Below are 23380 nucleotides of genomic sequence, written 5' to 3' on the forward strand. Positions count from 1 at the left end.
TCCAGTACATACAAAATAGCATAACTCTATCACTCAATGCACTGGAGAGATCAGTGGTGCTTAGTCAAAGTAAATGGGGCCAATATGACTTAATTTATAATACAGATCACAAAAATCAGTAGATGATACTAAAAACTAGTATCTCCCAGTTTCCTGTGTCAGATGTTACCAAATGGGTCAGTAGAGAGCCTAGAACAATTTTAAGGTAACAATAATTCAAGGACTGATTTGAGGAAGACAAGGGTAATAAGTGGGAAAGGGTGTGCTGAGTTGAATGAAACTTATTATGGGACAAGTTGTGATAGCCCCACTGACTTTAATGGGGCTTTTCAACAGGAGTCAGGGTAACAGTAGAGAAAGATTATACTCTATCTGAGAAAGAGTATTGTAATCTGACCCTATCTGACTGAGAAATAATAATAAGAACTATCTGAGGGAAGACTGTTGTCAAGAGACAATTCTCACAGTATCTGAATAGTCCTTGACCTTTGTCAATATGGGTGCACTTGTATCCTATCCTCCCATTTTTGCACTGGCTGTGGGTTTCCAAGTGGAATTTGAGGTATTGATTTGAACCTATAAATTGCTTGGAACCTGCCTGACAGACACCCACCTCTCTGGGCAGTACTTGAGCAGGAATCCCTTTGGTTTATAAGAGAGAGAGCATACTGAGGTGTCATGTTTAGTGAGGGCCCTTCGCCTTTGGAATTCCCCCTCTCACTGTTGGTCCACAAGAGCCCTCACATCTGTGAATCTTTAGAGCATTTTGCTGAACCTCATTTATTGGGTGGGATTTTGGGGAGAACTGAGGAGAACTGAATATTAAGGTTGGTGAAATTGGGTGGCATGTATGGTTTTGAGAGAGAATTTAGGTGGTTGGTGAGGGGGAAATGGCTGTTTTTGTGGGGAGTTTGTTTGCTACTGCTGGCTTTTGTCTTACGTATGGACTTGGGCTTTTATTTTGTTAAGGTGCCTAGAGTTTCAGATAAATAACTTTATGGTGCGTTCATAAAAAAAGTAAACAGGGATTTTTAGTTGCTTATACATTTTTATCATGCCTCTCTCGGTCATATTTGGGCACTTTTATCAAAATGACAACCAAAATGATTTCTATCAAATAGTAGTAAGAAAAAAAGCCATTTCAATAACCACCTCTTCCACTGATAATAAATAGCTTCCCAGCCACTGATTTTAAAAAGCCAAGGTAAACAGATGAGTGTGCACTGTATCCCAGAAGGCAGCCAAACAGACTCTGGCATAGTGCGATTTCTAAAGCTAAAGCTGTCCATCACAAATGCTTTGTCATCTACTCACAGGGATTCATCCTTTGGGGAGGACAGCAAGAGCATTCCAGCCAATTGTAGCTACCACTGATGTATTGACATAACAGATTACAGTGACTATAAAGATATCGCCCGATTCATGAAGGTGTCATTAGCTGCTATTCCAAGTATAAACTCTGAGGATTTTCTCAAAACAAGGGGACATAATCTGTGCTCTCATATTCATGTAAACCATCAATGAAGAAATTATGTTTTATAGAAGAGGCACTCAGAGATTTAATACATTTAGTATTGCTTGGTTACCTTTATGTGGATTAAACTTTATCTGATGTTAGAAAGTGTGATCTCTCTTTGGGGAAAAAAAAAAAAAGAGTTAATTTAGGAAACGTAATGGCAGGGAAGTTACCGTACCACATTGTTAGAAAAGGGTGTTACTACTCACTGCAGAACTGTACAGAATTTCCTTTGTAAGGCCCCATCCAGTTCAGCAAAATACTTAGGCACATGCATAGTTTTAAACATTTGAGTAGCCCCATATAAATCAACAGGGTTATTCGCATGCTTAAAACTACGCATTGTGCTCTATACTTCCTGACTCACAGCTTAAATACAGTGTTTACGAATACCACCTTTTTACTATACCGGAACTGGACTCCTACTATGTCACTGCATTTTTAGAGGCTCTTCCTTAGGCATCTGTAGGGTACCAATCACCACAGTGTCTAAGCACTGCATATATTGGATGCAAGCTGAAAGATCCTTAGGATCATCCCCTTCTGATTCCTGGCTTAGGCTTCCTTACAAGTCTGAGATTGTACACAATCCCTGAATGCATTGCCCTGATCTGCATAAGCAGTTCCTTGTAATATTTGGGGTCCAGGCTTTTCTGAGTGAGAGACTGTTTCTGTCTTCATGTGTTCAAAGAACAGGAAGCTGAGGAATGTTTCCAAAAATACAAGTGCAAGCTTCTCCATATTTTCCCATCATTGTTTTTCTGTAAGTACAACCCAACAGGCGTTCAGTTTCCAGGATCATTCAATCACTGCCCTATAGTGATAACAGTTACTGACAATTGTGATAATGCTTCTGGAACTGGATTAGGAGTATGGGTTTTCTCATGAAGACCACTGGTAACAACTCTGAGTCCCTACCAGCTTGAGCTAGATTCAAACTAGTGGAAGGCTCCATATTCCCCATTCTCTTTGAACTTTTAGGAATGGTGAGGCAGCTTCGTGTCTTAGGTTGTTTTGATGTTACAGTACCACTTCTGTCAATATCGTAAACCATAGAATTTATGCTTAACTTAAAAAGAAACATTTTTGTTGGAAACAGAGTAGCAGCCGTGTTAGTCTGTATCCGCAAAAAAAAAAAAAAAAAAAGGAGTACTTGTGGCACCTTAGAGACTAACCAATTTATCTGAACATAAGCTTTTGTGAGCTACAGCTCACTTCATCGGATGCATGCAGTGGAAAATACTGCACGCATCCGATGAAGTGAGCTGTAGCTCACAAAACCTTATGCTCCTATAAATTTGTTAGTCTCTAAGGGCTACAAGTATTCCTTTTCTTTTTGTTGGAAAGTTCTTCTACGCGCATTTCCTGACCACTTAGTGCCCCAGGTTTTTACTTTTGGCAATCTAGCCTTTCAAGCTGGTCGCAAATAAAAATGTATCACATAGTTTACAGCTAATGCCTACAAAATGTTAGTCCGGATTATGAAATTGGAAAATTAGGCATAACTAACATATCACCATCTTCAAAGTTCTAAATAACTCTGCTCCTCCCTACCTACTCCCTCGTCACCCCCTCCTCCTCCTCTGCTCTGCCAATGCTCCTGACCTTTGTCCAAGCATTTGCCAGATTTTCATACAATTGCCTCCATGCCTCCTTTCATAAAGCCCTCTAGGCTGGTTCACACCCGCCCCCCCCAAGCTCATCAGACCCCTTAACCCTATCCACATTTAAGTCCCTCTTCAAGACGTACCTCTGCCATGCTGCTTACAGTGAACCTTACCGATTCATCTGTAAATTGCACATTAATTGCCTACTGTTCTTCCCCTTTCCCTGACCTCTGCCTTTAGATTGCGAGTTCCTCAGAACAGAGAATGCCTTTAAGGGCTTGGAAAGCACCTACCACCTAATGGGAGTGACCGCAAATAAAGTACAGAGAGAGTAATATGGTGATAAGGAATCGACAGCATGGATTTGTCAAGAACAAATCATGCCAAACCAACCTCATTTCCTTCTTTGAAAGGGTTACTGGCCTATTGGATGCGGGGGTGGGAGGGGTAGTACATATGCTATATCTTGAGTTTGGTAAGGCTTTTGTGACACAGTCCGAAATGACATTCTCATAAGCAAACTAGGGCAATGTGGTCTAGATGAAACTACTATAAGGTGGGTGCACAACTGGTTGAAAAATGGTACCCAGAGAGTAGTTATCAATGGTTCACTGTCAAACTGGGAAAGCGTATCCAGTGGTGCATGGCATGGGTCAGTCCAAAGTCTGAAACTATTCAATATTTTCATTAATGACTGGGATAATGGAATGAAGACTGCGTTTACAAAATGTGCAGATGACACCACGCTGGGAGGGGTTGCAAGCACTTTGCAGGACAGGATTAGAATTCATAACAACCCCGACAAATTGGAGAATTGGTCTGAATTCAGCAAGATGAAATCAATAAATGTAAGTGCAAAGTACTTCACTTCAGCAGGAAAAAATCACGTGCGCAACTACAAAATGGGGAATAACTGGTGAGGTGGTAGTCCTGCTGAAAAGGATCTCGGGGTTACAGTGCATTACAAATTGAATATGAGTCACCAACGTGATGCAGTTGAAAAAAAGGCGAATAATCATTCTGGGGTTATGTAATGGGGTTCGCAACCCCATACTGAGCATAGGCAGAAGGAAGAGGAGAGTCTTTCCTGCTTACAGGTAATCAGGCTAATCACATCCCAGCACAGCTACTAGAACTGTCAATCGTGGAGACATGCATCCACAGGTTGGACCAATAAAGAAAACAAGCCCAACTATAAAGGATGGAGAACAGAGAGAGAAAGGAGGCAGAAAGGTCCTGGATAGAAGAGGGGCAACAAAAGGAGACTGTAAGCCCCGGAGTTTAAAGGCTGGTAGACTCAATTTAAGTTAAGAATTTATAGACTGGCTTAAGTGCAGATGAATTTAACAGGACCAATTAGGAAAAAGCTGGGACCCCTAGAGAGACTGCACCAAGAGCAGTTGACAGATATATTAACAGGAGTGTGTATGAAAGACAAAGAAGGTAATTTCCTGCTCTACTCGGTACTGGTGAGGCCTCAGCTGGAGTACTGTTTCCAATTCAGGACGCCACACTTTAAGAAAGATGTGGACAAACTGGAGAGAGTCCAGAGGAGAGCAACAAAAACGATAAAAGATTTAGAAAACCTGACCTACAAGGAAAGGTTAAAGAACTGGGAATGTTTAGTCTTGAGAAAAGAAGACTGAGGGAGAGTGGAATTTGATAATAGTCTTCAAATATGTTAAAGAGCTGTTATAAAAAGGACTGTGATCAATTCTTCCCCATGTCCACTGAAGGCAGGACAAAAAGTAATGGACTTTATTTGCAGTAAGGGAGATTTAGATTAGATATTAGGAAAAACTTTCTAACTCTAAGGGCAGTTAAATTCTGGGACAGGCTTCCAAAGGAGGTTGTGGATTCCCCAACATTGGAGGTTTTTAATAAAAGGTTGGACAAACATCTATCAAAGATGGTCTGGGTTTACTTGGTTGTGCCCCAGCACAGAGGGCTGGACTTGATGACTTCTCAAGGTCCCTTCCAGCCCTACATTTCTATGATTCTGAGTCTGATGAAAAGGTGGGCACTGACCTCTTCAGGCACAAGTGGTTCAATCATAGGAGCTTCCTCCTGTCTTGTAGCAAGCCGAACTGGAGATGTCGAAAGCCTCTTCTCCCATTCATTAGACACTGTAGTGTCTGTGGAGGTTTCCAAGAAGGTTCGTTTCAGTTCACTTATATTCGTCTGGTGTTTCATCAGGTCTTCTTGATTTTTGTCTAGCTCCTGGATAATATAAAAACAAGGGCATTTTGTAACATTCACCTAAGCTGCCAAAATGTAAAAATCAAAATGTGTAAATTGGTTAGTGAAGAAGGTAGTAAGTATTTTAGGGAATCGGGGATCACAGCACTAACACAACACTTGTGAAAATGTGGTATTTTGAAGGATAACTGTACAGAAAAATCTAGTTCGTGTTAGCAATAAAATACTCCTAATTTTACCCATATACACTGTAAGCTATACCTGATAAAGAAACTTTGAACATATATATACACACACAGAAATTTATGGAACAAGGTAGAGAAAGCCATCATAATCTGAGAAAAAAATAGCCATTTAATTTATTAGAAGGTGGGAGTACACGGTTCATGCATCATAGTGCAGATCCACAGGTTTACCACTAAAACCAACACACATGTACAGTACATGCACTGGTATATACAATACCAACCTCTAACATAAGATTACTATGTTTGACATACACATTTTCACCCTTTATTCGCTTAATCAGACTATTCTGAAAGAAGTGAAAAGAAAGGGAAAGGTAAGGGACACAATATTCAAAGGATACAAAATGCTGTTCTATGCATTGCTTTACAAAGACTTGGCAAATGGCATGCTGAGAGATATGAACACTGCGGACACCCACAATTCAGTAATGCGCATGGCCTTCCATTCTTTACCTGTGCCTTGAGATCTCCATCTTCCTCTTGATCCGACTGCCAGCACAGGAAAGATTTGAAAACAAAACCTTACCAACACAAATCAATGTAAGGTGACAAAAGCTGATCCGTATATTTTATAATGCTAAGATCACATTTTCTCTCCACTGAGAGCACTGGAGAAATGGGTGGACACATTTATCAACCCAATCTTGCATAATTCTCAGATCTAATACAAGAGCCTTCTTTTAAACTTGCTAAATGTGAAAAAAGGATATTAAAACTTCATTTTTGTATATGTCTGTGTGCTCAAATATTCCCAGGCCCCTCTATTCATTTATGAGCCAGCATTCAGACTTTCTTACCGAGATGTAATGTATTATACTTTAATGCTAATAGTAAGAGCTTCAGATCTACATGACACCAAGAGTTTAAAAATTATAAATAATGGTCCACTAGCAGTCTCCTATAAACTTTGAAGCAGGGTAACAGTGCACAATGCTGCCTACAAAGCTGAAGCATCATCTAATTCCATAAAATGCTATTTCACTAATTTTATTCATTCTCCCTCTGTCTCTGTGAGTGTTTTTATACACACATTTTAACTATACTGTGTATACACTGTCTCTGGATCCACTTTTAGGAACTGCACTATGGAATGGCATATTCACTGGGATCCTAAATTTTTTGAAGTGACTGATGATTTTTGTTGCTTCAGTTTGTGAGTGCCCAACTTGAGACATTTGAAAATCAGGCCCTTATTTGCTGTCAGGTGCTCAACACTTTCTGAAAAATCAGGTCCCTAATAAGACACCATGTTGGGGAACTCAAAAGTTCAGGGTTCCAAAATCTCTACCTGTGAAAATTTAGCTTAAATGTTTTCAATATATCCTGTTTAGTTAAAAATAAAATTTTAGACAGGAAACACTTAATACAGAATTATATTTTTCCTACTGGTTATCAACATTCATAATGTCACCGTTTCATAATGGGTTCTGCTGATTTTTGGGCCATATTTTCTTGTTGATATTTTTAAATTTACACTTAATTATTCAAATAACTGCAAATTCAGTATTTGACATTCACTTTATCACTCAATTCAAGTCTCCTGTATTTACAGGCAAGATTTGATTGCCATTGATATGCTGCATACAGAATATTTCCCTGATGGTGATTTTAATTATAATAATTTGAAATAGTGATTGGATCATTTTGAAACCCTTTCATAATGTATGTGATAACCCTGTGTGGCTTTACCTCATATTGTATCAAATTCAGTCCTGGTGTATGCAGTTGCAACTCCATTAACTCCATAGAAGTTACACCCTCTTCACTGGAGTTTTAATAGGGCTGAATTTTGTGTATTCAGTATACTTACTATATTGTATAAGTTTTTAAGTTTTTGTTTGTTTATTTGAGGAAGAGGGCTAAGCTACTTATTTTCATCCTCTGAAAATAATACATGTAACAATACATGTATTATAAATGTTACATGTTAATCAGAATTCAAGGCACAGTCTCAGATATGATTGTGCAAACTTGAGTACACTCCAGGAGGAGAAAAATTCTCCCAGGAGAAACTTTTGAATATCTGCCTGTTCTCCCTTTTTATACATTTAATTATCCTTAACATGTTCATCTTAAAAACAGGATAACTCAATCTCAGTCAGCACTACAGCCCAAGAAAACACCATTTGTTCAAGTTACTTTACTACCATCTGTTACCTACACAATACACAAAGTAGTTTAGCAGAATTTTCAAACAGAAACCCAAAATAAAATGAATCTAGAATGGATGTTTGAAACTTAAGGAATCAAATAAACTCTTCAACACACACATATACAGAAAGGTATCTAAACTACAGCAACAGAGGCACAGAATAGTGCTAATATACAGGATCTGAGAGAGGTGAAGCTACATGCTACATTCTTTGATAACTATATGCTGGTGACTGTACAAACCTCTGTGGCAGTGGTTTCACCATCAGCTGCAGTATCCGTCTGTTCACTGTCAGTCTATTGTGTTACACAAGTAACCAGGTTCCAAGTAGTAAGCAGGAATAAAGAATAAACCCAACTTGTCAGTAAATGCAGGTCACAGCTTGAATTGCTAAGTCTACATCCCTGTGGCGTGGCTTTTTAAACCATATATAATTTAAAGAAGCAACATAAAAATGCTATATTTAATAAACAGAACAGACTCAGAGGAAGACTCAAGACATACTGTACACAGTATATGGCTTTACCATAACAGCTTGATTAGCCCAACAAAACATTATCTGAAAAAACGTTAATCGAATCACAGGTTTTTCCTCTTAAGAAAGCCAGGTGGCTTTTTTAAAGAACTAAAACCTTGTAAAAATATATATAATTAACAAACTTTTCCCCCACAACATAAAAATAAATCAATACAATCCTGTTAATCAATTGTTTATGCTAGTATACACAGTTACTGTGGTGTCTGATTTTGTAGTTCGAAGGGGAAAAGATGATAATTTTTTTTTTAAAATAAAAAAGCTACTTTAACAGTCACCTGACTTTCAGCCCCTCATCTGTACAGATTTTATTACTGTTCCCACATTTAAACATTATGAGGCTGTCTGCATTACCAAGGAGTTCAAATAAGTATATACACAGTTATCTACAGTCCACCTATGTCATGTGTATGGCTCACCCCCCATTTGCTAGTGGCAAGATAGAGTTGCCAATATTGTTTCTAATATTAAACAGGGACAAACTTACCATTTCAAAAAAGAATACAATTTTAAACACTTTTCATTCCAATTAAAAATATTGACCAACCCTCCCCCCCCCCCCAAAAACAAACAAACAAAAAAAACAAAACCAAAACCAAACCAAGTACAAGTGGTACAAATGAAACAAAGCACAGCATCATGCAGCCTAATGTAAGCCTACTTTTCAGGCTGCACAAGTAGAACATTGACACGGTCAGGTACATCTTGGAATAGACAATATGAGTGTCAATAAGTTAACACAGATAGAGCCAAATTTAGGTAACTCCTCATGAGGTGGTTGTTAAAATGGTTAATAGGCTTGCAGATCACCAAATTACAACTTAAAAGCAAAAATTAAATATCATTAAGTCACCTGCCCTTGATCTGCATGCACAACTTTCACTAAAATCAATGAAGGTTCTTCAACTGACCAAGGATCATAAATGGTCATAAGACTATATATAAAGTAAAAAAAGTCAAGTAATTTATAGTTAAGACAATACTCTTCATCCTTAAGTCTCATCAACATGAAGAGAGAGAAAAAAGGCAACACAGTTGAAGGTATGGATGGAAGGTCAAACTCAACTTTGAATTTCCTTTCTTCAGTCAGTTTGTGACAATTTTAATGTTACCTTAAAAACACTTTTGATACTTCCTTCATTGCCTTTGGCTATCACTCCTTGTTTTGAATAAAGGGTACAGAATGTGCATTATTCATATGCTAGCCAGAACTGGTTAGATCATTTTGGTCTACTGGGTACATACAAAATACTATATACAATTTTCTAGTAAGTGGGTTTGACTGGACAGGTTACTTTTTTTTGTATGAAAGTTTAGTGCCAGAATAATTCATAAATCAAAATACATTGATTATAAACAAAGTGTTATAAAAAGATTCTGTAAAAGTAGCTGTTTTGCTAGTAAAGCAATCATTCATTTTTTTGTACTAACTAAAAGGTCAGACATCATTACAATTTTATAAGCAAAACTGTTTTTGAGTTAAAACAGTATAACTGAAATCCAATGTACACCTGTAACTTAAAAACCATCTGAATAGAGGAGTCCAGGTATTTTTTAAAAATAAATAAAAAAATGTCTGGGGCCAAGACACTGTAATGCTAAATTTTGGCACAGATTGTTATTACAACAGTTACAATTGGAAAGAAAAGGCTGTCAAGAATTTTAATCACTAAAGTGTGGATCAAGCAGCTAATGAAATGTAAAGGGACAAATTCTGCCCTTGGACACACAGCCTGACACCGATGAACGTCTCAGGATAGAATGTGGTCAAAGAAGTAGTTTTATCAGAATACGGTCCATAGGGGCAGGATACTTACTGTAGCTCTTAAATATGTCATGCACATCATTGGGTACACTACTGTTAACTGAAAGTACACGTTCATACAGAGAGTTTTTTTCTATTTCTTTCTTAATGAAACTGAAATTCTAAATGAAATACAGAAATCAGTATATAACCACGATGGACAAATCTACTAATAAACCAATCTACACCAAGAGGCTAAAAGTTGATGTTATTGAACTACTTGTCAAATAAAGATTTGAAGTCATTTAAAAAGCAGTGAAATGGAGGTTTAAGAGGCTCAGCAAGGCAGATTTCACTAGGAACACAGAGTTAAAAGAATGGCTGGTTAAAATTATAGACCAACTGTAGTGCTCTGAATGATATGCAGCTGCTGGAACTAATTGGCAGGCTAGGGGATACGAAAGAAAAAAGATAGCTATATTCTGATAAGCTTCAGTTGCTTGTCCTCTAGTTTGTGACAATAACTGCTGTGATTTGTTTTGCCGATGTAATGCAGACATGCCCAACTTTAAAACATATTAACTTTCATGCAATATTTTGAACAAGAAATACACCCTTGATTAGGCACAAGTCTGTGTAATTTGCCATACAAGTATTGATTCTGGGGTAACCATTATCACAAAAGGACTAAATTGCAAAGTTTATTTTACACACTGTTATTATGATGATATTCACTTTGACCACTAAGTCTAATACCAAAAGAGGTGGTCATTTCTGAAAGAAGAATACACAAATGGATTATATAAACACTGCTTTATTATTATTTTTGGCTATACACTCTGCTTCTATAATAGACAATATATTATTATGTTTTTACTATTGTAATCATCTGAGTGCAGAGCTATTGTAAGTTGAAATTTAATGCTATCTCAAAGTGAAGACATGAAATGAGATAGTAAAATTGATCTTGGATGCCTTTCATCCTAAATTGCAGTTCTTTTTCTTAAACACTGGAACCAAAAACATCTAAAGAAATGTTTTGGTGCAAACAGATGTAACTCTGGCATTCCATAAAAGGGAATCACAATCCTATGGCCAAATGTTGCTGAAACTCATGGGGCAGATTTTAAAAATCTTTAGAGGTGAACAGAATGTGCATACAATGCAAGTCAGACTAATAACTGCATGTACAAATGGCTAATGGTAATTTATATATGCAACTACCTGATTTGTGTCTGCAAGGACAGTACAATTGTGTGCACAAAACAGGCGTGTGGTTGTGCATCTAAAGATTCTAAAAATCTGACCCCATGCTTTTACTCTGTCAGCATCGAAAGGCTCAGGAGTAAAATAGGTACCAATCACTCGGTATCTGTTATACAATCAAGTAGATTCCCTTTCTTCTTCTTCTGTGTAATGACATCCAAATTTCTCATCAGCACTACAGATCTTGTTGCCAGGCAAATTGCTTTAGCTGCATTTTGTTATAAGCCCATTCAGTTTACTGACGGAAAGCACTAATTCTGGTAGTGCTAATTTAAAGCACCAAGTGGTAACTAGGAAATGCTACCGTTGCAACTGAAAAACGTACCAATGCAAATTTTCAGTGGAATGCTGCACTGAATGGGATACTAGCTGAATCTACAGTAGAGACAGGATCAAGCCACAAAGACCAGATCCAGATTTTGACATTCAAAGTTTGGGATATTAGGAACTGGGGATTTTGCTTGGCCTGTTACAAAATTAAAGGCCATTTTCAAAATTCTGACTCTGGTTTGGATTCTGAGCACCCCCAAAATTTGGGATAGTTCCAATTATTAGTTGTTTGATACGTAACTATGCATGCAATTGTACTTAACTACTCGCTATTTAAACAACTCTTCTACTGTCTTTAGTAAAAACTAGTATTAACTGGGAAAAAAACTGATTGGAAGAGAGAGAGATTTCAGATATTGTTCTTTAGAGTTGATTTGTGGGAAATCGTAAGTGTAATTCACTGCACAACTGATAAAGTTTGAACCAAGCTGTTACCTCATTCACAGTGTTGTGCCTAACCCTGGGACCCAAGCTGCACTCCCAACACAAAAAACTCTTACATATCAGCACAGACAGAAATGAGGTTCTGAAAGTAGGACCACTATTGCAGCATTCTAACACTGTTTAGGACTGAAGCACTGAACACAAAAAGAAGTGTGTTCTATGCCGAGGTACACACCTCTTCCTCTGAACTGTCACTCAGGTCATTGTCAAGTGAGGCACTCAAGGAGGCCGCCTTGGGCTCCAGGTAGCAGAGGCACATAGCCAGAGGAAAGGAGAGAGTGAGAGCATATGGCACTGAGAATGAGGCAGATAGCAGAAAGAAAAAGATGAAAAGGAAACAAGGCACAAGGGATGGTGATCGGATGGGAAGGTAATGCTGCACACTTTCAGGCAGGAAGTTGGTTTCAGAGAGGTTAGGGAAGGAAAGGTAGCCGTCATCATCCAGGAGAGCAGGAAATGACTCTGGAAGTTGCAAGGAGAAGGAAAACAGTGTTCCGCTGTTACCGGCTTTTTGCTTGTAGCTAAAAGCCATGTCTTGTTCATCAGAGCAAACTCGTCCTTTTCTATCAGAGTCCAAGTCAGACTCACTGTGCATTTGCATAATGTCTTTAGATGACTCATAACTTAATGGGTTTTGAGCATTCTCCTTACATCTCCTACGAAGCTTTGTTGAAAATACAGGGGGACCAGACTGTGAGGTTGATGAGGAATTAAATGAATCAGTGCCAAGCAAAGATGACTGATGAAAGAGAAAGACCAGCAAACAAGGTGCAGAAGCAAAAGGACAAAAAGAAAACTGTAATTAGTTAATTTTCTTCTGTGTTTATATATACAAAACTCACAAAACAGAATTTTAACACCAAAGCTTTTCACTGCGTTAAATGAGACGAATTCTCAGGTCGCATGCCAATTATTAGTGATGGAGGGTTGCAGCTTACAAAAGCAATTTCTTCATTCAACATTTGTCTGTCCAGTCATATGTAGTACACAATTTAAATAAAAATCCTTTAAAGGAACCTAGTCTATGTGCACCTCCAGATACTGTGGAGTCCCATCTATCATAAGTGCTTTCAAACATGAAGTACATGGATAACAACAAAAAAACCCTAAAAACAAACTTAAAAATCCCAAAACAAAAAAAGGCATTGAAACAAGGGAAAGAACTTCTAATAACTATTCTGCTTATGACATGTCCTGTAGTCCTTACTCAGTCAAGTCAGTGGGAAATTAGCCTGGGCAAGGTGGGAGATTTTCAAAAGCACAAAAGACATTTAGGTGTCTGTCATCCAAGATTTTGAAAATCTCCCCCAAAATGACTGAAAAATCAAGGCTTTCAATAGTCTTTTCCCAAGTCTCCTCCACAGAATATCTAACAGAATAAAATGCCCCAAAATTAAAGATGATCAAAAATGAAAACTTACTCTGGTTTTGGGAAAAATTACTAGCTCAGCCGTTGCCAGTTTCATGGGTGGGTAACTAAGCAGAAAAATCATACTCAGTAGATGAACACAGTGGGACAGATCCTCAGCTAGCTTTACAACAGGTGAAGATCTGCTCAGTGTATTTAAATTTCTGGTCTCACTTTTGTTTTGTGATTGGGGCCATCAAACCCCTAATCAATTTGGCCACATGGAAAGAAGCCTCATCTAATAATCAAATAATAGTTCTAAATAACTTTTCAGAAGGCTCAGGAATGGCCCTCCTCACCAAGGGCTACACGAGTACACTGTGTGACTTCAATATCCCCTGGAAAGAGCAACTGCACTGGCCCCAAACAGGCCACTAGGTACAGGAGGTTTGGGAGCAGACTGGAGGAGGGGACATTGCATCTGCATAGCCAAGGATCCTATGTCCCCAACAGCACCTCATTGGCTGTGCAAGGGAATGTCATTGCAATCTATGTGCTAGGATTCTAACTACATGAGCCTTGTGGGTAAGGGCTGAATTCCATACAAAGCCAAATCCCTCTGGTTTTGCGCTAGAAGAGTGATTTTTTTTTTTTTTTTTTTTTACCCTTTATGCACAGGCAAAAAAAATGCAGCCAATACTCTTGCTAGAAAGTTCGCTCTACCTATGAAGAACAGGCAGGATTTACTACTCTTTCATTGAGATGCAAGAATGTTAGAAGGGCATTCAACAAAATATTTAAAATGTAAACAAATAAGACAAGACAATGGTGCGAGTTGCCATGAGGGAATGCACTCTATTAGTGCGCTGTGAAACTATCACATTCCCTTGTAGCCTCTCACTGGCATTCTAAAAAAAAAAAAAAAAAAAAAAATAGAGAGCCAGTAGATTTAGCATAATGTTTGTTTATTTTTAGACACGCTGGGTCAAATTCAAAATGGCCCACTGTGAATAAATGGAACAGAGAACCAGCTCCATTACCCAAACTGCGACAACTTGAACTGCGCCCATTATTACTGTCTTCCCAGACCAGTTTTCTACATTTCACATGCATTTACAGTCTTACACCTGGATCCCAAAACCAGCTCCATGTGGGAACAGGCACCTGCAACAGAGCCAACTGGAAGATAAGGGGCCTTAATGCCATATCCTGCAATCACTGGTTACTATGCGTAAACCTTACTATGTATTTTAGTAGCAGGAGCTGGTCCCCTTAAGATGAACATTTACATTTAAAAAAATACAGATTTTTCCCCATTACTTTCCTTTAGCCTAGTCTTCAAACAGATCACATAACTACACACTTCCTGATTCCAGTTAGTTTAGGTAATGATGCATTCAATTTCATAGCATTCCAGAATTTAAAAAAACAAGTAAGTAAAAAGCATTTTATAAATTTTGGATTCTTAAGTTTAATATAACATCAATTTTAAACATTATTCAAAATGAAATCCTTTTTTAACTATCTGCCAATAATTTCATGTTCAAGTGCTATGTTCAAGTCCATACTTGTTCTGAAGTGTCCGAACAGATTAAATCTGGATGAAATTACTTTATTATATGCGATGTATGCACATAAATATTTCTTTACAATACGAAGCCAAAAGTCATAATTTGTAAATTCTTCCTCTGCCAGTAATATTTTAATGCATTTATTTACATGCCTGGAGAATGAATATTTAGAATTTCTCCTGGTACACTAGTTAGACCTGCAATGCTTAATTCAAACTGTAAAATTCCTTATCAGAAAAGCTGAAAAACTATATGCAAAAGTTTAGATTTCTTTGAACAAGAATCGAATTGAAAATTGGTCCAGTTGCTTCTTCAGGCCTGAACCGTATACCCATTTAGGTCAACTGCAAAACTCCCATGGTCCTCAATAGAAACGTAACTGTGTCTTCAATAATATTTTAAAATTGCATTACTTAATTGATTACTTAAACACAATTTTTATTTTTGGAAAATAAATTATGTATTCTGGGGGTGGGTAAGTAACATCACAATGTTCTTCTGAAACTCTCATTAGCAATTTCCAGCTATATGTCTCCTTTGAACTGCAGCTCACCCTCCTGCTTGACCTAAGTTAACAATCCTATAGGGACAGCATTTATTTCCAGTGGACATTTTCTTTTTTTCTCCCATACATTTGAATTTTAATATAGTCTTTTCCATTCACAATCCATGTTAAAAATTACAAAGGTATTATTTTTTAAAAAGAGAGCTCTCAAGGATGGTCTCAGTTTTGGGGTACAATTTGCATCTGTAAATTTTTTTCCTGAATTTTTGCACCTGCAACTTAATTGCAGGTGTCTGTTTAGGGACTCGAAACTCCAATTACTTACCTCATTGCAGGCATATCTCAGGTAGTGAGAAGTGCAAGCTCTCAGATTTGTATCCATAATTCATTTTGTGAGGGTTATAAAATGTGGGGGTGCAATTTTGTGCTTCTAAGCAGAAAGGCTGGGCCCTCACCCTTTTTGAAAATGTACTCCTTAATATGGAGCATCAAAGTTCACGAAATGTCCCTTTGCATTATATCCTAGATACAAATATTTCACATGCTGTTTTTTTCTGATGTAAGGGAACAGGAAGATGGTTTGGCTGCATATTTCCCGATTCTACCTGCCTTTTCCTCAGTGCTAATCTCTGAAGTACAGCATCTGCTCTGTTTGATTTACACTTTATCAAGAATAGAGCAAGCTGAATTCCAGAGTTATTTGGAGAGGAGGATGGGATGTGGTGAATGACAGAAATCTATACCACATGACTGAGGAGTAGAGAAATGCCAGTAAAAATAGGCTTTTCAGTGCAAAGCTACATAAAAGGGAAGCCAACACCTTACTAAGCCAGAAAAAAACTACAGTACACTAGTGCTGAACAGTTAGGTGTAGAGTATATATGCCCATTAAGTATGTGCTGAGGTATGGAATGTGACCAGAAAAAAACCCCAAGTGGTTCTTCAAACACTGAACTGTGCAAAAAAACCTGAAAAAATATTGTTGCCCATTCAAAAATGAACAAAAAATAAATAAATAAAACAAAAACAAAAAAGAAAGAGCAAAAGTGTATTACGTAAATGCCACTTCTTTTAGATGTTCCCTGTTGAAAGTCAGATCACACTGACTGCTAAACCAAACTGTTTCTAAATCAAATAGCAGAAAGCATGAATTAACTTTAAACACATCACCTACTCACTCACAGAGAATACATAGCACCATACAAAGTTTTCTTGTTATGCGTTTAATACACATTATGCTTCTTCTTATCCTTACTGAATTTTGCTTCTCTCTCTAATAATTACTGTGGTGCGCCAAGTACTTCACAGCTGGGTAAGTTAAACAGTAAACCTGAAAACATTACCTTTGTGTCATGGCGTATTGCAGAGACTGGAGTGATTTCCTCTCCTTTTTTTTTGCCCTCTTCCTCATCTCTTTCTTCCTCTGCTTTTTTCTCTGGCGTCACAGTGGTTATCAAGTTGGTTTGAGAGATGCCCTTTGTTGTGGCGTACTGGCCAGTACCAACCTCTGCAGCAGACATAGAATCCTTCATGTACATTTCATGGTTTTCATTCACTGATGCTAAAAGCAAATATAATTTAAAGAGATCAAGTCTGAAATAGCTTGTTCTGCAGATCTGAATAAAATCAGAAGCTGGGTGAGTAAAACATTATTTTGCTGAAAACATTAAAATATCATATTTCAGGAATCCCCAAACATGCATATATACTTAAATAAAAGTGTTATGTGCTTACTTTAAAGGTCTGGGTTGTACACACATACATACATTTTTCAGATGTATGTGTATACACACACTACATTCATAATGCATGCATTACGCATTATTTTGAACTGTTAGTAAGCTGTTAAAGCGCTTACCATGATTTAATATCTGAATGAAATTAGTGCACTGCCATATTAGTAGGCCAGGAATGTAAGAAAAAAAAACTATGACTTCAGCCATGGGTAGAGGAACAAAGGAATTTTTTGAATCTCTGTTACAATATAACTTAATGCAAATCAAATGCATTATATATCACTGCACTGCATTTCACAAAATGACATTCTTAATGTAACACATGCATAACATCTGAGAAGCAAGAAACAGCTTTTCTCTCTTAATATTATTATTATTCAGAATTAAAATCTGACAGTCAAATAAGCCCACAGCCTGAAAAACAGGATGGCAAAAATATTGTGTTCAGGTCCATTGACTATCTATGTGATTAAGCCAAACAGGATATGGCTTTTCTCAGTATTTGAGGTCTTAAATGTTCAATAATCTATAAACCTAAATACATATTAATGATTCCAAAAGAAGTAGCGGATTAACAAATACAATACAACTATATGCCTAGATCCTGCACAGGAATAACTTTATGCATATAAGCAGGTCCTAATCTAATGGGATTGCTCACACCCATAAGGTTACTATCACATGTGAAAGTTTACACTAGCCCTGATCCTGCAATTTCATGCAATGCTGAATGTTATAGTCAGATTTGCATTACATAACAATTTTCATGAGAAAATCTGAATGAATGCCACCCCAGTAGGTTTATCTATGCAAATTAACATATTTTTAAACCTTGCAGATCCTAATACACAGATAAGAAAGCATTTCAGATTTCTTGTCTCTTAGATGACCTGGGGGACTGTTTGGATATTATAAATAAAATAAAATAAAATAACACAGAAGGGTAATTTGTGCTTGGAGATACATGCACAGCAGTCAGGTCACTAGTTGCTTGGTAACCAGCATGAAGCATATGAGAATTAGAAGGATCCAAATTAACGAAAAATAAGCACCGTTTGCATCCATTTCATGGGGAGAAGGGAGGGATTGTCACTAATATGTTTAAATCACAGATTTTTTCCCTAACCTCAGTAGTCTTCATTATGTATCATCTGTGTAGCATTTGTGATATCCTTTTGTCAGCATTCATTTTTTAAAAATGCAGTCATTTCAAATAAAGCTTCTTAAAATACTTTTTTCACACAAAAAAATATTCAAAAACCAATTATGAATGTGGGGTGAAACAGTACAGTACTAAAAACTGACCAAGTAGTTTAGGTTTCTGAACAGCATGCTGGTTAAACCTAAAGGAGAAGCAGAACCTTGATTTCCATGAGCTACAGAGAAGGAGGAAGGAAGTAATATTAACCTACGCCATATTATCCTTAATATTACATAATCTGAATTAATTTATGTAAAAAGCTATATCTCATATCATGCTAAGCAGCTGTGCTAGACTGGAAATAAGAAACAAATGCTATTTGCTACTCACTGAAGAGAAATGATTCACCTGTGAACTTCTATCATATTCTTATGCCATTTCCATGCAGAAAATTAAATTACAACCTTCGTACGAAACCTATAATTCATCTAAATCCTGGAGAAAACTTTGAATGCTGGTTTGCTACACACAGATGGGCAGATGCTAGCAGCCTGTGCAAACACTTTTGAACAGCCCCCAAAATACAAAAGTACTTTGCAGTGATGGGGCTGAGGAATGCAGCCCAGGAAGGATGTTTCCAGGGATATAACCTCCAAACAATTTTTTTAAACTATTGTACATGCGGTTTAGTGCGTCCCATACTCTGTGAAGTGTTCTTCAGAAGAGTCTTTATGAGTCCAGGATAAAAAAGTCATCACTGGCAGGAATGGACTAGTAACATTCCAAGATGGCAAAGACAGCAAGAGTTTTTATCTATGTAAAATCTGACAACAGTTGTATTTTATTGTAACTGTTTTCCCTTCAACTTCACATATTTCTGTTCACTATTTTTAAAATTATGTATTTACCCCAGCTTTAACCTCTCCTTCTCACGGTCCACCTCTGCATGCGCACTCAAATCTCTCGCTCGCTATTCCTCACACCCAGCTTAACTTCACCCACTCCTCTAGGCACTCACTCATCCCTTTTTCTGGCTACTGCATCTGCAACGTATCTTGAAGGGAAGGGGCATACTAGGCTGGGTGCCTTTCACAGTCTTCAAAGGCTAGGAAATTTGTTCTTCTCCTTCTCTGGCTGGATTAAAAAGCTGATGGAGCAAAGGGAATCTTTGCTCTCCCTCAAGATCATCTCTTTTCCTCCTGAGGCCTGGAAAGGGGACTCTCAGTGTAAGGGATTCTTGCTCTCCAGTGGAGATCAGGTACACCATAGGAAGCACATGGGAACTGGGCCTCTGCCTCATCCTGTCTGGACAGCAAGGTGAATGGTAAGAAACATCTTTGTAGGTGAGAGCCAGGAGGCGTCGAGAGGGGAATTGGCCTATGCAGGTTGCTGCTAGGAATGCCTTCTGAGATTCTTCATACAGTAGAACTTCGGAGTTACGAACACCAGAGTTACATACTGATCAGTCAACCACACACCTCATTTGGAACCGGAAGTACACAATCAGGCAGCAGCAGAGACGGGGGGGGAAAAGCAAATACAGTACAGTACTGTGTTAAATGTAAACTATTAAAAAAAAAAAAGAGGGAAAGAAGCATTTTTCTTCTGCATAGTGAAGTTTTAAGGCTGTATTAAGTCAATATTCAGTTGTAAACGTTTGAAAGAACAACCATAATGTTTTGTTCAGAGTTACAAACATTTTAGAGTTACGAACAACCTCAATTCCCGAGGTGTTCGTAACTCTGAGGTTCTACTGTAACTAAAATGAGCAGCATAGAGCAGAAGTCACCAGGGTGCTACTTCTATGTCTTGTCCCAACATACTTTGTGCTCCTTATACACCAGTAGCCAACAGATGGGCATTGGTTCCAGGATACAGTCCGTGCACTTGCAAGCAAGGGGGAGCTGGCCAGCCCTTTAGTTCAAGACAATAACTAGCTCATTAACTTCCTAATCCAGACATGACTACGTATAACTGACTGCGCATGGCACGTTCAAAGGCCCAGAGTGACACAGGAGAACAGCTTCTTTTGAAAGTCAGTGGAACTTGGTGACTTAGGGGCCTTTGAAAATCTTGGTGACTTAGGTGCCTAAGTGACTTAGGAGCCTTTGGAAATCACACCCTGCTTGTTTAACTGGAGAAAGGTGCTCAGTGGTGTGACTATTTAGCATCACGTAACATCTGTCCAGAATCAAAACATTTTAAAATCCACCTAGATGAACAACAATACAGAAAAATGTTTGGTTCTCTTGCCACATAAGTCTTATGCTACAGACTGTGCAAAGTTACTAAAAGCAGGAGACGGGCCAAGGTTTATTTAAAGGCTATCTACTTACAATAAAGAATCATGGTGAATATACTTACAAGTCTCATTCAGCAGAAGCTGAAGGGATATGAGATCACAAGAGGTCTATAGCTATTCTCTAGCACTGCCCTTTACCATTATAATTTGTGACAAAACTCTGAGGAAGACAATTAAGAGCATCTTACCCCCATCTAAGCTGCGAGACATAGTATAACGTTTGCTGGAAGAACGCTCAAAGTAAGGTGCAGGACGGTCTATTAGTGCACTGGCTCGTCTGGTTTGGGCTTGTGTTCTTCCACTGTAGCGGAATTTGGAACCCAGTGTAAGGAATTTCTTTGGCGGTGCCTCTGGTAACAACAGCCTAATACACACAGAACAGTAAAAATTTTATTCCAAACACAAAGAATTTATTTTATGGATTAAAAAAAAATGCATAAAATGTTGTGTATCTTTATCTTTGTTCTGTAAACCTCTGTGTAAAGGGAAACATAGAGCATGCCCTCAACATTGGCTAAGTAATTTTGTAATGATATACAGAAAGGCTGAATTTTTCACAAAGTCTTTATGGGGAAAATCAGGTTATCTAATGAATGAATCTCTTCTTTTATTAAAATAAAGAGATACACCTCAGCACTGTTTTTTCATAATCATCAAAAAGAGAAACAAAGATTCCATGTTCTTGGGGACTGTCAGTTATGCTGCTTGAAAACAGGATAAGGCCCTTGTGTACATTTGAGGTTTTTGTTGATACAGCTACACTGGAGACTAGCCATCGATCCCTGCAGTCAGGCCAGATTCCCAATGTACACAAGGCCCTACATGCATACAGGTGTTGGGGCCCCCTGTACTCTACAATTACATGGCTAGTGGAATCCCCTTCTTACCATGGAGTCATACTGCGAAAACTAATCTTTCCTTTGGGGGTGGGGGAGGGGAGTAACGCATTTTTTCCCCGCGTGATTGCAAAGAAACTTTCCAAATGTCAACCAAATGTAATCAACAGGATGGATAAAAACTGATGACTTAAAAAATAAAATAATCAGATTTTTTAATTTAAATTGGAATTTTTAAATTTAAATTAAATACGGGTTTATTTTTAAACAATAAACCAGTTTAAAATGAAATCAGAAATTCAAAACCTATGTTAAAGCCCAAATTTACTGTATTATATTAAAATCATTTACATTAAATACAAAAAATAATATTAAGCAGTACATGTTTGCTGCCAAGTCATGAAGAAAATCAATCCACTGAATTGGTGGAAACCACTGCTAGGCAACAAGTACCAGCGTTCCTTGAAGGGCTAAACCAGCTTGCGACAGCAGTAGTCACTTCTGCAGGTGCAGAGAGAATATATTCTTTCAGTTTATTCCACTAGTTCAGTTCAACTACTAGTTCACTCAAAGCTAAGAAACCAACTGGGAGTTGACAAAGCAGGAAGGCTAGTTTTCCTCTTCCAATCTATGAATAAAAAACTAGGTGTGAAAGGATAAGATCTACTAGTTCTAAAATCTAGAAGGACGATGATCAGAAACAATCAGTTCAATTCACTAATTATAGAGAATATTTTCTTAATTTTAAACACAAAACAAGTTTTAATAAATTTTTTTTCTTATGTATCCAGAACATTCAAGGTAATTAAAAAAAATCAAAATGCTGTTTTTGTGCATTTTTATTTGCATTTGAATTTCCATTCAGAATGTGACACAAATCACAAGTAAAAAATTAATCGTCTAGTAAATAAATGCTTCATTCACCATTTCTAACATAACAAAAATGTAGAAAATTAACAAGCTGGATGAATGTAAGTTAAGTTATATAGTTGCTTAAATAAATCTATATAGATATAGCATACTCTCCTGGTGAGAAAAAAAGAAGTACCAAATTTAGTGTAAAGGCTATATATCTTTAGTTTCAATTCATCTTATTTTAATGTTTACCAACCACTAAGAATCAGCCTTTCTTTAGGAAAATAACTAAAAAGTACAAATGCAAAGGACAATTAAAATCAATAATTTAAGTCAAGGTTTCCTGCCTGTTGATTTAAATTGAAGTGATTTAAATCAATCTACCCTGCTAACCAATGCAGCGATATCTGCCTGAGTCTACAGACGGCCTGAAACAACAGCTCTCAGAAAGGTGTGAAATCCCCCATTCATTTCAATGGTGTGTTACCTTAAAATGTAAAGGTGTTAATTTAGGGTGGGATTTTTCAAGAGCACCCAACAGAATTAGATGATTTTCAATGGGAACTGGATGCATTTGGTGCCTTTGAAAATCCCACTCTCATAGGTAAACATTACTAAATATCCCACTGCTTATTATCTTAGTAAAAACATCCAGCTAGTGTGTTTCTCCCACATTCCCAACCTGTCTCTCAGGCATTTTCGGGTGACAAAAGCCTGGTTGTATCTTCACAGCTGTTAAATCCCTCAGGTGCCCAAGGCACATTAAATAATTAAAATTATGGGATGGATAAAATAAGTTGATTAAAACATTTACATATGTATCCCAAGAATCATGATTGAATTCCGCAGTTTCATATTTAATTCAACCAAAAATCTCATTTTTTTTTTACTTTTACTGAAGTCTGCCAAAATTTTTCCAGTTGCCACACAAGTTGTGTGTGTATGAAAGAGAACGGGTACAGAAATTATGGGCCAAATTTCCAATCAGCCCATTAACTGTAGGTGTCAGACAAATGTTAGCTCAGGGGTGGCCAACCTGCGGCTC

The 23380-nt window shown here is 37.6% G+C and overlaps 1 protein-coding gene across 36 annotated transcripts in view; it reads right to left on the reverse strand.

Annotated features, from left to right (window-relative positions):
- EPB41L3 (erythrocyte membrane protein band 4.1 like 3) overlaps positions 1-23380 on the reverse strand; it is a 201355-nt gene that overhangs the window by 13137 nt on the left and 164838 nt on the right. For 14 of the 36 annotated variants that reach the window (XM_074944563.1, XM_074944570.1, XM_074944564.1 and 11 more), the window contains exons 11-17: positions 20833-21008; positions 16809-17026; positions 12217-12780; positions 7965-8018; positions 6024-6059; positions 5792-5857; positions 5152-5343 (exon numbers count right to left, since the gene is read on the reverse strand). In XM_074944563.1, the coding sequence (XP_074800664.1) occupies positions 5152-5343; positions 5792-5857; positions 6024-6059; positions 7965-8018; positions 12217-12780; positions 16809-17026; positions 20833-21008 (1306 nt within the window). The remainder of the gene's footprint in view (positions 1-5151; positions 5344-5791; positions 5858-6023; positions 6060-7964; positions 8019-12216; positions 12781-16808; positions 17027-20832; positions 21009-23380) is intronic. The other 22 variants (XM_074944577.1, XM_074944590.1, XM_074944586.1 and 19 more) reach the window with 12 other exon arrangements.

Source organism: Natator depressus, chromosome 2, assembly GCF_965152275.1.
Source record: "Natator depressus isolate rNatDep1 chromosome 2, rNatDep2.hap1, whole genome shotgun sequence".
Lineage (NCBI taxonomy): Eukaryota > Metazoa > Chordata > Testudines > Cheloniidae > Natator > Natator depressus.